The sequence below is a fragment of the Metopolophium dirhodum genome, chromosome 1 (assembly GCF_019925205.1).
Source record: "Metopolophium dirhodum isolate CAU chromosome 1, ASM1992520v1, whole genome shotgun sequence".
In the NCBI taxonomy this organism is placed as follows: Eukaryota; Metazoa; Arthropoda; class Insecta; order Hemiptera; family Aphididae; genus Metopolophium; species Metopolophium dirhodum.
Window position 1 is genome coordinate 107,113,495 of NC_083560.1, and position 17,195 is coordinate 107,130,689.

Here is a 17,195-nt window from a genome sequence, read left to right on the forward strand (position 1 = left end):
AATTATTTTGTGTTAGAAATTCATAAAATTTTTCTTATTAAATCTAAGACTTTAAAAAGTAATACAAGATTTCTCATACGTTTGTCTACCTTTATCAAAAAAATGTCTACAAGCAAGTCAAATTAAATCATATTTTTACAACATTGGATATTCACTCGATTTCTCATGTAACGATTTTCTTATTTTGTTGTGATTCAAAAACAAATAACTGTAGATACATGAAAATTTCACTGAATGTTTATTTTGTCAATTTCTATACTTGATAAAATGTTCAAATATTTTGATCATTTTGAGCAGTTAACGGACAATTGCAAATTTCAATTTTTTTTAGTTTTCTTTCTATAAATATCAATAAAATTTTATTTTTTGGGCCAAAAAGAGTAAAAATGTAACACATTGCTCTTGATATATTGTTACAATAGCAGTTGAAAAATATTAAAATTACATGGGCACAATTTTTTTTATTAGCATTTAAAGTTCAAATTTTGACACCATTTATCAAATTTAAAATTTAATAATTATTTTGTAGTTAAAAATTTATAAAATGATCAACTTTCCACGTAAATAGGTTATGTATAAATTACTATATTCACAATAATATCATCAAATATACTTTGTCTCAATTCAATTTTAATAATTTTATAATTGGTATTTTTTCTCTAGACCAAAATTTAGCGAGTTCTACTCAGACTGCGTAAACGCGTTTTGTCTATGTCGAAGTGTGTAAGACAGAGACAACACATACAGGTGTGACGTCCTCTTAAAGAAATTAATTTTACTACCTAGGTATAGTTATAACACTATTGTGGTAGATTGATTGATTTTTTTCTAAAAACATTGCAATTATTATATTATTATATAAACATACATGGCGTAGGTACCTATATCATAAAATTATATTTAATGTTGTTAACTTTTGAATCAATACCGCCTTACTGTAGAATGGTGTGAATAGGTTTGATATAAATAGGCAATAACATTAGTTTTAATGTTTTTAAAATGTCATTGGGTGTAAAAATATATAACAATATCATATTAATGTACCTAAGGTACGTAATAGTATCATGGCCCACGAATAATATTTTTAAATTACGACAAAATATTTAAAATTGTTAATCTTCGTTTAAACATCTAAATAAACTACCTATAAGGAACCTTGTAATTCATTTTCAAGTTTGACAAAGAAAAAACATTTTTATCTGCATTTATAAAAAAAAAAAAATTAAAATTTCAAATGTCTATACATATGTAATAATACTCAAAAAGAGTAAACATATATTTTGAAAATTGTACACGAAAAAAAAAATGTATAACAATTATTAAAAAAAGCGATTTTTGTTTCTATTGAAAGTAAGGCCATACTTAATAATCTCTCCTGAACAATTGTAAATCTTAAGTAAGTTTCTATCAATTTAAGTTTGCTAAAACTTCTTTCACATGAAGCTATAGTGACGAGCATCAAGAAAAAATCCTTAAGAGGACCGCATACACGGGCATTTATTGTTTTTGTCTTACAAACGAATACATGGCAAATTTTACGTTTACAATAACACATTTTACTCTGTAATTTCTAAAATTAGAGTGAATTTAAAATTTAAAGGTGAGATTGTAAGAATATTATCTAGAGAATCTTGGTGGATTTTATTGATATTATTATTTTTAAGTAAGTTTTGATTATTTAAAAATGTAAAGTTTAAAAAAAAGATGGGCAAGTGGATGTTGCTCTGCTGTACAGTAGGATACAATTGGGTCATTGTAATGGATGGTGTTAAATTTTAATTCAATGATATAATATTATCATTGTATAAGAAAAACGATTCTCAGCGAAGACGGTCAGTCAGCCTATGATATAACTAAGTATATTTGATGATATAATTGTGAATAAAGTAATTTATAGTGAATTTATATATAACCTATTTACGTGGAACTTTGTTTTAAATATTCAATCCTTAGATATAAAAGTTGAACATTTTATAAATTTTTAACTACAAAATAATTATTAAGTTTTAAATTTGATAAATTTTGTGAAAATTCGAAATTTAAATGTGCCTATGTATTTTTAATATTTTTCAACTCCTATTGTAACAACATATCAGGAGCATTGTATTACATTTTCACGCTTTTTTACCCAACAAATAAAATTTTATTGATATTTATAGAAAAAAAAACTAAAAAATTGAAAACTGACATGTTCGTAAACAGCTCAAAAAGTGTAAAATTATTTTCAAAATTGTATGGTGTATATAAAACGCTAATATAAACATTCAGTGAAATTTTCAAGTATCTATTAATTACGTACATTTGATGATAATATTGTGAATAAAGTTATTGCATGATATATTATACATCATTCATGTGGAACTTTATTTTAAGTTTTCAATCCTTAGCTATAAAAGTTGAACATTTTATAAATTTTTAACTACAAAATAATTATTAAATTTTAAATTTCAAAACTTGAAATGGTTATAAAAAAAATTGTGCCTATGTATTTTTAATACTTTTCAACTGCTAAAGTAACATTATAATATCAAGAGCCTTGTTTTCAATTTTCACGTTTGTTTACCCAACAAATAACATTTTATTGACAATTAATGAAAAAAAATTGAAAACTCAAAATGTCAATGGGCGCTTTTGAAAATTACTGGGAATTTTAAATACTGACCTCTCAAATGCATTAACTAGATTCACTTTCCCATCGAACAAGATATGGTGAAGAAAATCGGGTGCTGCTCGGATATGCGGTCTACCGACGGGACGCGGTCTACAATCATGTATGTAGACCCCATATCTGAGCAGCGATAAAAAAAAAAACATTAAAAGATACAATTGACCCAAATATAATTTGCTGTAATATAATGTCTAATGTCTATAACTACACAACGGTAGAAACAGTGGACGAAGAGTCGATGGACCTTAGGTTTTTGGGCTTAAAAATAGTTCTGACTGTCGATATTTTTATGTTCTTCGAAGAGACAAAAACACATTACTACCAATTATTCTACGAGAGTGTGAAGCTGGCTCTGTTATTCATTCAGACGAGTGGGCAGCCTATAGATGTTTGAAAGATAATGGATATATTCATAACACTGTTAACCACCAGCAAAACTACGTTGATCCTTTGACGAAAGCTCACACTCAGAGCATAGAGAGATCATGGTTGGATGCAAAAACAAAAATCATGAAAACGATGAGAGGCACAACCATGGAACTTTTGCAATTGCATCTCGACCACTATTGTTGGAAAGTTGCTAGAAAAGAAGAACCTGATTTATTTATTGCATTTTTGAGGGACATTAAAGCAGTTTATCGTTAAGGTTTTTATACCTTTATAAAACTTTTATACTTTATACTTTTATAATTATTTTTAATATTTTTTACATAATTTTTAATTTTCTTAGTAAGATTTTTTTGCTTTTTTAAAAAATATTTTTGACTTATGACATTGCGTATTGTATTATTTATTTACCATTATTTTTAATGATTTTTACTAATATACTAATAATTAAAATATTTGATTATTATTTTAATTTGGTTATTTATTTACATACTAATATTACTATTTACTGCGTATTATAGGTGTGCGGTCTACATATTATGTAGACCGCATATCTGAGCAGAAAAATGTCAGGAGACCGCATATGCGAGCAGCACCGAAAATCGAAGAAAACAAAAAACAATTGACAAATAAATATAATTGAAAATAGAAATTATTTGTGTTAGATGTAGTTAGTACTAAAATAGAATGCTTCCAATAATAATTATTAATAAAGCAAATGAAGAATTCAAAAATGTATTAAATGGATTTAGTACATTCAATACGATTCATTTAACATTTCAAAAATCTTTTCAATCTTAAATATTGTATGATAATAAATGCTCTTTTAAATATTGTATCATATTTAGTATTTAAATCTAGAAAGTTGTATATCAAATACATACTTAATAGTACAAACTATTATAATAACTACAAAAGTAACAGTGGTGCGTGATTTACAAACAATTGTTGACTGAACGAGCAAGGACCTCTAGCCTAAATATATTATATTCAGTACCTATTGATAATAATAAATAATTTTACAATAATTGAACAATCATAGACATTTCAGTAAACATAATATACATATTCATGTGTAATATATCAGAATTGGATATGTATATTATATGTATATTATATAATATTAAAAGCACGATAAATTGTTCTATAAGTTTATCATATATTCATATCCAATAAATTGATATTGGCATAATAAAATTATATTGAAAATAGAAAAGATACTCTTAATCAATCAATGATTCAATATCTTTAATAAATCTGCCATTTTTATTTTGAACTGATGATGATATAGTAATAGTTTTCACAGCGTTTTCCTTATATATCCACACTTAGTACTATGGTACATATTATTGCATTATTATACATTTTATAATTTTATTATTAAATGCAATAAAATACATTTATCAGGCACAACAAAATAGTTTATACTATAATATTATGCTACTATACTCAATAAGTTGTACATTTATTTGATAAAAATGATTATATTTAATAACACTTACACTATGTACATTAAATGTATTAAAAAATAATATTTTACTTAATCGTATTATACATGTAGGCGTACACCCCACAGAGAATATTATACTATTAATAATAGTACATTTATAACCATTATTTGATTATTCATACAAATTGATTACTCTCTCAATCAAAAAAAAATAGTGTGGATAATCAATGCTCTACTTTAACATTTCTAACAACATTACTCTAAAATATATTGTATACATAAATACATTCAAATTAGTAAACAAACTTAAACATATTATTTATATATATTATAAACCACATTATCAAAAATTGTAATTTAAATTAATGTTATTAAATATATTTTTAAATTATTCAGTATAGAAATGTGAGTTTAACCTAATTAAAATAGTTTTGCAATAAATAGTTAAATTCAACATCAACATTTAAAGTTTAACTCTGTCTCACAAAACAGAATAAAATTAATTAGTAACTAATTGAGTGTATTCAAACATTTTATAATAAAATTGAAATAAATGATTGTACTTGTGCAAGTTATTATTATGTTTAAATAAATAATATTATTGTATTTATAGAGCATACTATTCAAAATTAATTTAAATGTACTGACAATTTTAAATAATAAATTTAATTTTCATGGTATTTATAAAACAGTAGGTACCAGGGTACCCTGGTACCTATTAGATATTATAAAATATAAATGAACAAATTATTTAGGTATTATAATCATACATAAACATGTCACAAACAACACATATTATAAAAATAACAGTATACTGTGAATTTATTATTTCACATAATTACAAATGCTTGGAAAGGTTAGTCATATTATTTTAATGCACTCTTTCAAAATATTAGTCATTGAGATTTTGCAGAAATTGATTTTCGACGTCTGGCTCTAGCCCCTGCTTCATGACGAATATTTGTGTATTCAAACCATAAGACATTGGGAATTAACGTAGTGTCTCTCAACAAAAACAGTTCTGATATTTTCCTAAATAAAAAAAAGAATTCATTATTTTAATAAATACTTAAATATTTAACTAAGAACACACTAAAGCATAGTTTTACCCATATTACCAGAAGAAAAAAAAATCAATCAATACAATTAAAGATGTTCATTTAATATTGCGCACACATTTTATAAAGTGTATTAAAAAAGATAGGAAACTTTTAAATATTATAGTTTTCATTCTTTTTAGACCACTAGTACAAGCCACAGCGAAGCGTCAATTATCTAACCTAATTAAAACTGATGAGGGATTTTGTACTTTTATTATTTATTATAATTTGTTCATCATATTATGTCAAATGATTTTTGATATAATATATAACACAAAGTTAAGCTTTACAGATAAAAGACGCTCAATTATATACAATAAAATAATAAGGCAAGTTAAAAAAAAAAATGTATTTTTACTTGTTAAAAATAGCATCATTAGTTATAATTTAAATGATACAAATAATTTAATATGAATAATATTGTAAATGTATGTACAGTTTATTGAATTACAAAATACAGTGGAGCCGATGTTACTTTCATATGGTATGAATATACCTCTATGTTTCTATAGTACCCACCTTAGATCATGATCTAAGGTACTCACAGCCCACAGGCCAAAAGTCACAACCATGTACCAGTGTACCACCCGCCACCAATCACCACGGCACCACCTACCACCCACCTAAATTAAGTATTGCACCCGCAATACCTTAACATAGGGAATGGCGGCACTGACAAAATAAGCCTGTTATTAGTTATTACAGTTAGAACTTAAAACATAATATTCAAATAAGTTGTATGTAGTATTTTCATACTGGTTATTTTAAGTCAATAATAATAACATTTCAAAAACCATTTGTAATTTAATTTATATAAAAATACATGGACAGCCTATAAATATTTATATTCAAGAATAAATAAAAATATGTTTGTTTGCTTGATTATTTTAAATAAACTTAAATTAATGTTAATATAATAGTTTGACATACAGAGAACCTATCAATATTTTAAAATTGTATGATATTATAGTGGCTCTTTGGAAATACATTTTTATTGATTTATCTTTGAACTTATTTTTTGGTTCTATTGCAAATAAAATATAAATAGGTCTTGGAATTACATGAACCAAAAAATTACGAAATATGTTCCAAAAAATATGAGTTTATGTACTAAATATAACCTAAAATTTCATAAAATGTGTTTAAATTAATATAAAATAACTTACAGCAGTATTTATCTGTTCAATTTTTGTTGAATAGCTAATAATTCACCTCCTTCCTCCAAAAAATAACAGGGTAGGTAGACTTAGAATTTATTTTTTTAGCTTATACTGATTTTGCAGTTTTAATTAAAATCTTTATTTTTATTTTTGAAACATTGCATGTTGTTTTTACTCAAAATACAAAATAGCAATATGCCGTAAAAAACCAAAGATGATCTTAAAATATCGTGAATTATGCACTTAATACTGTTAAATGTTAAAATATTAAACTAAAAATTTTTTTGTATTTTTTGTCATAATTTTAAGAAACATAATTTGTGTTTACTAACCATAAAATACGATCAACCCGTAATAATATAAAAATGCATACCCATCCGAGCTTAAGAAGATGTTAGCGTACTATTTTTTTTTTTTTTTTCTGGACATAGACAAAACGCATTAACGCAAAATCATTTTTTCTATGTTCTTAAGAAATCTTTGAGTAAAATCACCAATTACAAAAAAGATAGAGAATAATATTTTTAGAGAATGACTTATCGATTTTATATTTTATTGTTATTTGACTTTGTATTCGACTATCAAAAGAAACAAAAAAATGTTGTAAATTTAAATTATGTTTAAATTGTTTTGAGACAATATTTAGACAAATCGATATGTCATTCCCTCAAAAATATTATTCTCTATCTTTTTTGTAATAGATGATTTTACTCTAAGATTATTTGAAAACATAGAAAAAATGATTCTGCGTAAATGCATTTTGTCTATGTTGCGCGTGGGCCAGAGAGAGAAAACAAATAGTGCACTGACATCCTCTTAATAAATCAACTTTATTTTCATTTTTTTTTTTATCCATATTCTTTATTTATTTTATACAATTCACTACAAAATTATTATTCTAATATATCTAGATGAATATATTTTTAATATAATGTACTGGACATTTTTTTCATTAATCAAGTTAGTTAATAAACGTATAACTACATGAATTTTAGTATGCAGTATATTTTATTTTGTTTATGGATCAAACCATATCATCTATATTTCTTTCCACTTTATAGTTGGTATAAATTAGGGCTGGCTGTATTTCAAATTTTGATACCGGTATCTACGGTATTATCGGTTATACGGTATTTTCGGTAATTATCAAAAACACCGTACTTCAGTAGTTATTAAAAATACCATACCTCGGCAAATTTGTTTGTGTTTCTAAACTGAGACAGGGCTATTATATTATGCCATTAGTCATTACGATTATATAAAAATAATAAATAATAAAAGTAGATGTACGGTATTTTTGGTAACTACGATAATTACTGATTCACAGTATACTAAAATTTATTATACTAAATAGTATTCTAAAATAACTAAAAATACCGGAAATTGGCAATTTTTTAAATACCGCCACTCGCCAGCCCTAGTTTTGATCTCAAATGATCATAATTTAATTAATGTACATTATTTTTTGGTAAGGCTTCTATAGTTTAATGTAATAAATAGTATTTAACATTTATTAATAAATATATTTTTTTATTTAGCTTTGTTATAAACTTATGATAGTTCAATGAATAAGCTTTTAGTATGTATAATGTTTGTATAATTCAACACTAAAATCTGGAGACAAAACAACTAGACATTAAACACATTTTTGAATGGTAGAATATGGTACATTTAATTTTTAAATGTATCATTGAAATAAACATGATATCATAATATGTGCTGATAATGATGTAAATACGTGAAGTATTTCAAAGCAAAACAAACAAAAATTATTTTAGCACTTCATAGAACTCAAGTTTCAAGGCCAAAGCAAATTAATAATTATAAAAAATTAAACTAATGTTGGACACAGTAGTAGAATCCATACTCCAGATTGAACATACTGATGATGTCTATAATTTTTACAAAAAAAATCACTAGTGTTATTTTGGATAAAACATTAAGTAAATAAATATATTATTTTAAATTGATAAAATTATATAATATGAAATATGTATAATTAAACATACCAAGATATAACTGTTGGAAAATAGGGTGTCAATATCACATTAACTATGGTAAACCAAATAGTCCCTATAATAATACCAAATAGTGCTCCATATATTACTTGCTTCCATGTATGGTATTGTAGAAAGATTCTAAAAAAGTAAAATCGTTATAATGTTGGTAATAACAAAAACATGTTAAAATATTAATAAACAAAAATTATCCTATTAAATATACATATTTTACTACACCAATCATGAAATTGATTATTATTTAAAATATTTAATTGTTATTTAGATTATGAACAAAAATATTGAAAGATCATTTTCAAAAAAAATTGCAATAGTAGAATAAAAATGCAACAACTACATGTTAGGTACTGTAATTAAGAGAAAGGGTAGATATGGAATAAGAACCAATTTAATAATATGAAAACAGTAGGAAGTCATTGTTAAAAACATTGCTATACATACAATCAGTAGCACTGAACATGTACTTCAGGTAGTTTAATTGAACTGACTTAAAAATTGGGTCGTGGATGGGTAAATAATAAAGTATACTTCCTTGTTTTTCTGCTATAATTTTTTATTAAATACAGTAATGTCATTAGATTATTAACACATAATTAGGTAAGCCCATTTCTCAGTTGTTTGAAGGAGTGGGTGGGTCAATCGAAATGTTTGAACTGCTAGTTTTAATTTCATTCACCACTAATGTATATTATGATATTATATTCCTCAGATTATTTGTTATACTATGAAGGGGTTGGTAAAAATGTAACTTTTTTTACAAATCTAAAACTTCATCTACTCTCTCGTGTATTAAAAATAATATATAATTATAATGTTATAAATTATAATATAAAACAGTAATTGTTGTCTAAATACCTGCTATAAGAAACTATACAGGCAATAGCAATGCATGATACAGCTCCAGCTACTTTCCAGAAAAACTCTTTAAATGCCTTGCTGTTAGCATACTGTAACCTAAACAATTACAATTATTATAAATAAGTCTTACTCTTTATATTTATTTGAAATATACCTAATAAATGTGAAGTATAACATGTATGATGCAAAAAACCACATAAATTGAGAATGAGATGAAGGCATGCCATATTCAGAGTACAACAAATTTGTATTTCTAGCTAAGGGTCTAGGTTCACGTAATATATGTTTAAGAACAGTATTGCATATCTCATTGAGTAACACACCAAAGAAAAAAGTTATCTAAAAAAAAAAAAATTACTATAGACAGAATATAAGTAATGATAGTATTAATTTAAATGTTTACTTACTGTATGTAAATCTCGACGAAATAGAATTAAAGAAATGAAACCAGACAGAATGACAAAAGGTGTCAAACTAAACAGTGCCAATAATTTTCCAAATATATTCCCTTAAACATAAAAATTAAATTATTAGGTAGGTAGGTAACATTAATAATATGTTAATCAATGAGTGTAAAAGTATATTTAAAAATAATAAATAAATGATTATAACTATAATATTATTATTGAATGGAATAGCTACCTACGAATTAATATTATTGAAATGTGTCACAAAATCACGGAAACTAATGAATAAATATGGAATTTACTATATTAGTCTATAATATAAGTTTAGGTTATAAATATTTAATTTGCTTAATTGTTTCACTATTTTAAGAATACTTTGTAAAAAGTGTTCCAGCAGTTATTATAGGGCAACCTTTAATTTATTTTTATAATAACAATATATTTAATATTATTATGTAAAACACTTTATTCAGTCTTTTTGAAGATGGATACTTTTGAAAAAATAAACCTGTTCATTTCACAATGATATTGTTTAATAAATATATAAAACTTTATTTGGTTTTAAAACCACTACTATAATAAAGGTATCCAACCATTAAGAAGATAAAGTAATCTTATTAGTTTTATTTATACTACTGTGACTTGGCTTCTCCGCAATTATGACTCAGATTATAAAAATGTCTAAAGGACAAATAAACTAAATAATTTGAGTTACAGTAGTATATCGTTCAAATAAATATTTCTGTAACACTAATGGAACGTTTGAAACATTTTCCGGAGTCAGTGTAAATATGTATTATGATCGGTATGTACAGTTTACATAGTGCACAACTGCTTAATTCACTCACCCTTTGGATATTCAACAAACGTCAGAGATAATGGTACCCAGTCAATGGATTGATCATACTCGCTACTGTTAGAGACAATCGAGTCCATACTTGAAAAGAAAAAAGGACTACTGTAGCGTGGCGTCTTCTACATGATAACTACCAAGTACTAGCAATATAATATTATGTTCTCAGTGGAATGTTGACAAACTAAATAACCTGAGTAATTCAGTCTTTCAGCTGGCAAACAATATACAAAGCGTATAAAAAAAATTTACTCTTTTTGCAAACACAAATTATTTAGTCAACAATTTTAAAATTGAGCGAAAAAATATTAATTTAATAGACACGATTGGCGATTGATCCACTTATAGTCCGAATGTGCTTAACTTAAAAACTTCGTACAGTATCTCCTCGTGTGCATATAAGCGTTTATATCGCAGGTAATATTATTAAATAATTTAAGTAATAAAAACGAATTCAGTAATTCACCGAAGATACAGCTTAATGATCAAAATTAGATTATTATAGTAAGTTTAACAAGTAACTATTTATTTATCAACAAATTATGTCACATATTTTGAACGATAACTGATAACAAAACACCAGCTGTATGAATGATAACAATATATGCTTATATATATACTATCAATAATATACTATATACCATATACGTATATAATAGTATTTGATATCACTGCGATACCTACATATTTTTATTATAATATTAAGGGGATTCGATACCTTGATTTTCTGTTTTTGTCCAACATACGCGTGACATAGTATTTTAGACGTGTTTTTTGGCAAACACTCCAATTGATCTATTGAAGCGATAAGAATTCTGAAAACAGATTTGAATTCACCGTCAAGTCTACTTGAAATCGACTTTCCCACATTTTTGATATTATCCCCCAAATTCCAGAAAACGTCATATTAAAAAAGAGTGTTTAAACATTTTTGTATTTAAATTTTTGGAGAAGCCAAAATCAAAAAATCAAAATTGTGGGAAAGTTGATTTCAAGTAGACTTGACGACGAATTCAAATCTGTTTTCAGAATTCTCATCACTTCATTAGATCAATTGATATGTTTGGCAAAGAATCCGTCAAAAATCCTATGTCGCGTGTGTGTTAGACAAAAAAAGAAAATCATCCCCTTAATATGAATTGTAATAATAGGCAATTAAACTTAACAGATGCGGTTACCTAGGTATGTATATAAAATAGGTACATTGGTGAAAAAAAAAAAAACGAAAACAAATATTTCCCCCGCTCTTTGTACCCTGTATTTAGTAACCCAACTATAATATGGACATTTCTGGCGTGTCTTGTCAGAACTCCACTCGACGACAGTTAAACGTTATCGTTGTCAGAAGTTTGAACAAATCGGGTCAATCTAATGCAAGTCGCAAGAGCTACCGGTAATCTCTGCCTACTCATTTATTACAAAACGATATTCCATATTTTATTAGCTGTCTCCATTTATAGTCGGACAGTCGTCAGGTACCGTAGTTGACATGTATTTTATCCAGGTTTAACTTCATGGTTTGAATCTACTTGAGCTTATTGGTTTAGTTAGTAGTTTAGTGCCTATAATAGGTATGCATTTATAACCATGGTTGATATTGCCACTTATTAGTTAGCTACCTACCTACCTATCTATTACTGAACAATTATTGTTCTACTTCAGTAGGCACCTAATACCAAAAGGTAATAGGTATGCAATATTGTATGTAATTTCTCCAGTCTTAACATTGTTAAAGTGGTACATTGTGACTGTTGAGATAATATTAATGATTATTAAAAGTGTGTGATTATGTTTTTTCTATGAGGTTTTCTAATTTTCTATTAGTCAGGACTCAGGACTTTAGGAGTCACCTAATGGTTTCTTGTAGACAAATAATTGTATCTGGCCCACGGAAAAGAAATTTATTTTTTAATTAGGTATAGTTTTTATACTGAACTAAATGATATTTTTATTTGTTTTTTTTTTTATTTTGTATTTACATTTTTTGGTTAAATAATAAATACTAAGTACCTACTAAGTACTATGACACCAAATACATTAAGTTTGTAAGAGCCCAAAAATTTTCTAAATTCCTAATATGGCTCCCCAAAAGTTTGATAAAGGCGTAAACTATTACCTAATAAACTAGTCTTATATTAAATTCATAAATTAGGTACTAAATAGGTAAAAAAAAAACAACCGTAAAACTGACAATATGTTTTTGTATAAAATTATTATAGCCTTATAGGAATAATACAATAAATTGTGGTAACATTTAGTACTTACTAATACCCATCATAATAATGTAATAGGTACTTACTATTCGATAGATCATGTTTCTTGTTCGACGACACCGAATAAGTCATAATAACGTCGGCAATAATTTGTCAATTTCTATAAATCGTGTAGAATTAAAAAATTAAAATTAAATAATATACCTTTGCGCCACCACACATGACGATTTATCGATTTACGTTAACTACCTATGTAATAGGTTCCTATAATCCTAAAGATTATGACGTCCAAACTCCAAATGGTAGCTCCACGATCTCATAGACTGTATACCTACCAGTTGATTTAAGAAAAATTAAATCAACTGCGGATTAAAAAACATTGGTTAGTTTGGTACTTAAATCCAATGGGTAATATTAAAAAAATGCGTATATAGTATGAAGTATGAACTATATATTAAAAATTGAAATAGTATAATATAGGTAGGTATAGTTGATAAATACTCACCAGTACACACAACTAGGTATTTAAGTCAAACCACTTTCGCCGACGTCTAAAATCCAAATATGTTTTTACGACTTGATAAACGGTTGGCTACAATTCATTTCAATCCACGTCCGTTCTGTGGTGAAAAAATAAATAAATTTTCCCATATAGTTCCGATTGACTGTGGGAAAGTAGCTAGACCTAGGTATTGTGTTAATTTCCCGTGAGTTGTAAATTGATAGTTAGATAAAATAATTATAGAAAACTTACTTTAACATTGTATGGTCGTGTATAATAAAATAGTGTAGGTAATATATATATTGTTAAGCGTCCTATATAACGGTAATTGGCCAATAAGTTTTGATTTGTACATAGGTAATCACAAGGTAGTAGGTACTATAGCCACTATGGGTACAAGGTACCTATATATTTATAATAACCTGAACTGTGCATTGAGACGATGAATATAAATATAATTATAAATATTTTATACAATTTCGTGATAGCAAGTTTACAATAGGGTATTCATTACTATTCAATAAGAAAATATATAGAAATTATAGCAGAATATTGTATGGAAAATATATTAATATGCGAATTAACTGGAAAGCACCCACCTTGGCACCTTGTAAAATGAATAACTTAAAAAGGATCTAAAAATAAAATCAGTTGATGGAATATACAGTAGGTATATAATATATACAATAAACTAATCCACAAATCTTACGCTTGACAGTTATATTTGTGGATTATCAGATTAACTGCTGATGAATATTAATCGGGTGTTTTATTTGAAAGCCATTATTCATATTATAGTTACAAGACTAAAAAGCTGGCCAGGTGGGTGTCGCTCTGTTGTACAGTAGCAAGTAGGTTACAAGTGGGTCACTGTAGTAATGGATGGTAGTAAAAGCTATATTATAATATTATACTTCAATCAACTTGCATCTAAAATCGTTTTCGACTACAAAACAAAATATGTGGGTTATTATTAATAAATTAAATATAATAAACCATATATAATTTTATTTAAATTTAATTCAGATATTATTTCCAAGATGAGAATATTTATAATGTCAAACAATTTGAACTTCAAATGCTCATAAAAAATTAATTGGACTTTCCGGTGAACTTTTTTTATAAAAGATATAAAAACTTATCAGAAATCATGTATTAAACGCTCAACTTTTTTTTTAATTGCCACTATAGTAGCAACTTATGAGGAACCTTGTATTCAATTTTCAAATGCTTTGATCAAAAACTGATTTTGTGTAAAAATTCTTGTTTTCTTTAATTTTTTTTTTTGACACATCATTGTAAAACCAATACATTCATCATAATACTCTTTGAATCTAAAAACGTTAAAATGGGAAAATGGTATCAAAGGCATAACGATAAAGGAAAGTTCATGAATAATGGGTGGGTCACGGGCATAGACGCATAGTCCGGCGGAGGGTACCGGTTTGGCGATAGATAACTTTGAGGAGGGAGAGGCGAGAAGTATACGTCAACGGAGATCTTGCCTGGCCTAGTGTATCGTGGACAGGCGATGTATTATGTAATGGTTTAGCTATATTTTGCTCTCCTCGTCAACTAAAAACCAACCACAATTCGTTTTATAAATTGTTTTATTTTATGTTATTGTATTGTATATTTTACTATTTTACTAAGTATGTAGGAATAAGTTTTTACTCTTTAGTTTTTACTATAAATCAAGAATTTGATTTTGATTCTGACAATAACAAAATCGTTGTAAAATATGTGGGCATTTCCAATGATAGGTAATGTCTGTAGCAAATTGTTGTAAATAGGAAGGAACTACACACATTACGTACCTAGATATAAACATATAATATGCCTATAGCCTATGTTCATTTATGAATGAAAATCGTACGCAGGTTATAGCAGACCTTGAACTATAACTATAACCGAATAGAATTAATTTTTGGAACAGTAGTTGTTTAATATATTTTGTATTAAACACATTTATGAAAAAGTAAAAACGTTTAAGACGTTTAGGTACCTATTTACCTATGTTCTGTATAATATATTCCTAATGAATAAGCACAATAGGTATTATATTATAGGTAGGTAGGTACCTAATTTTTGAAATATGTTTTATTATATAAATTATGCTAGGTATATAGATGCTTGAAATTGCTTATTATGTAAAATAAGATTTAAATATTACTATTTTATTGACAATTTAATTTTGAATAATTCACATATTATCTATCTATACAACACTCAAGTATTCAAGTTGTCTCTGCTGTTTCTAGTAAGTCATAACTCGTAAGTACCTATATAGTATATATATATATATATATACATTATCGAAATGCAATTACATTTAATAATAATTTTAATAGTTACCTAATATCAATATTCTGAGTGTTTCTGCTGGGTGACTTCTCTCTTCACGTCTCCACGTATTGTATATATACATATTTTTCGCACATATGCTTATTGTAAATACCATTACAAATTATATATACCAATAAAAAAATCCAATAAAAAAAAATTAATTTTTGCTTTTTATTTTCTTCACCGTTTTTTCGTTGAAAATTTGCTTCTACTTAGGAAGACGCTAACCATACATTTGTTGTCTCCGTCTTATACACGTACGACATAGCAAATTGTTGTCCACTAGTTTCAATAGTGTGCTGTTAGTTTTGATACTAGAGTGAATTGACCTATTATAAAACTTTTAGGTAAGAACATTATCTGTGCTTAAGCGTTGCCTATTTTTCGAAATTTTAATTTTCAAGCAAGATATGGGTATGTAAATTATCAAAAATTAAAAATGCTCATATCTCGCTTGAAAATTAAAATATCGAATAAAAGCCAATGTTTAAGCACAGATAATGTTATTAGCTAAAAAATTGATTATAGGTCAAATCACTCTAATATTAAAACTAACAGCACACTATTGAAACTAGTGAATGAAAATTTGCTATGTCGTACGTGTGTAAGGCGGAGACAACAAATGCATGAGTAGCATCCTCTCAAGCACAATATTATCGTGTTAAATTTCTTATCTACATAAGTTAAATTAATTTTACAGCACCTAAAAACGTGTTTCCGAAAAAACACACATTTTTTTAAAAATTATAAAAATATAACTATAACTATTAATCTCACTATACGTTAAAAATATAAAATTGTGTGCATAATAACTTACCTATAGACCACAGTGAAAAAATGTAAACAATAATACCTTGCAGTTAATTGGAAATATAATTTCTGTACTTAACTATTTTCAACAGTAAATAGACGCAGCTATACACGCAGGTACATGTACAATACTATAGTATAAACCTATTATAAAATATATTATATTACTTCTATGAAGTTACTTGTGATTTGTGAATATAAAAATTACAATACTACAATGAATACAATAATACTAAACCTTTTGTACAAATAAGTTTTCTTTATAATTTAAAGAATATTTAGTATAGTATTATACTATTATTATACTACCTGACATACCTATTATTCAGCGAACAATACGCGAATAATACTATAATATGGGTATTAAAAGAATATTGCGCACGTTTTATGAAAATATCAAGATACACATCTAAAAGCAGTATA

The 17,195-nt window shown here is 26.3% G+C and overlaps 1 protein-coding gene and 1 long non-coding RNA gene across 3 annotated transcripts; both read right to left on the minus strand.

Moving 5' to 3' along the window:
- Positions 1-5,244: 5,244 nt before the first annotated feature.
- Positions 5,245-11,427, minus strand: LOC132935132 (dolichyldiphosphatase 1-like). Of its 2 annotated transcripts, none has more exons than XM_061001594.1 (6): positions 10,897-11,427; positions 10,049-10,149; positions 9,796-9,980; positions 9,639-9,737; positions 8,775-8,903; positions 5,245-5,537 (listed from the first exon to the last, which is right to left on the minus strand). In XM_061001594.1, the coding sequence occupies exons 1-6, from the start codon at positions 10,982-10,984 to the stop codon at positions 5,402-5,404; spliced, it is 738 nt and encodes a 245-aa protein (XP_060857577.1). In that variant the 5' UTR covers positions 10,985-11,427; the 3' UTR covers positions 5,245-5,401. The 2 variants fall into 2 exon arrangements, with proteins under 2 accessions (XP_060857577.1, XP_060857578.1); XM_061001595.1 differs by having other exon boundaries at positions 5,299-8,657.
- Positions 11,428-13,155: 1,728 nt separating this feature from the next.
- On the minus strand, positions 13,156-16,896 carry LOC132935900 (uncharacterized). Its single transcript, XR_009663361.1, has 4 exons — positions 15,972-16,896; positions 13,620-13,734; positions 13,364-13,476; positions 13,156-13,274 (listed from the first exon to the last, which is right to left on the minus strand). It is a non-coding gene; the product is annotated as an uncharacterized LOC132935900 (long non-coding RNA).
- Between the last annotated feature and the right edge of the window lie 299 nt (positions 16,897-17,195).

Excerpts from the sequence above, each read along its gene's own strand:
- LOC132935132 (XM_061001594.1), bottom strand. The coding sequence starts at position 10,984 with ATGGACTCGATTGTCTCTAACAGTAGCGAGTATGATCAATCCATTGAC. Across the intron at positions 10,150-10,896 it reads GTTTGTTGAATATCCAAAGG|GGAATATATTTGGAAAATTA; the intron begins GTGAGTGAATTA and ends TTTATGTTTAAG. Across the intron at positions 9,981-10,048 it reads TTCGTCGAGATTTACATACA|ATAACTTTTTTCTTTGGTGT; the intron begins GTAAGTAAACAT and ends TTTTTTTTTTAG.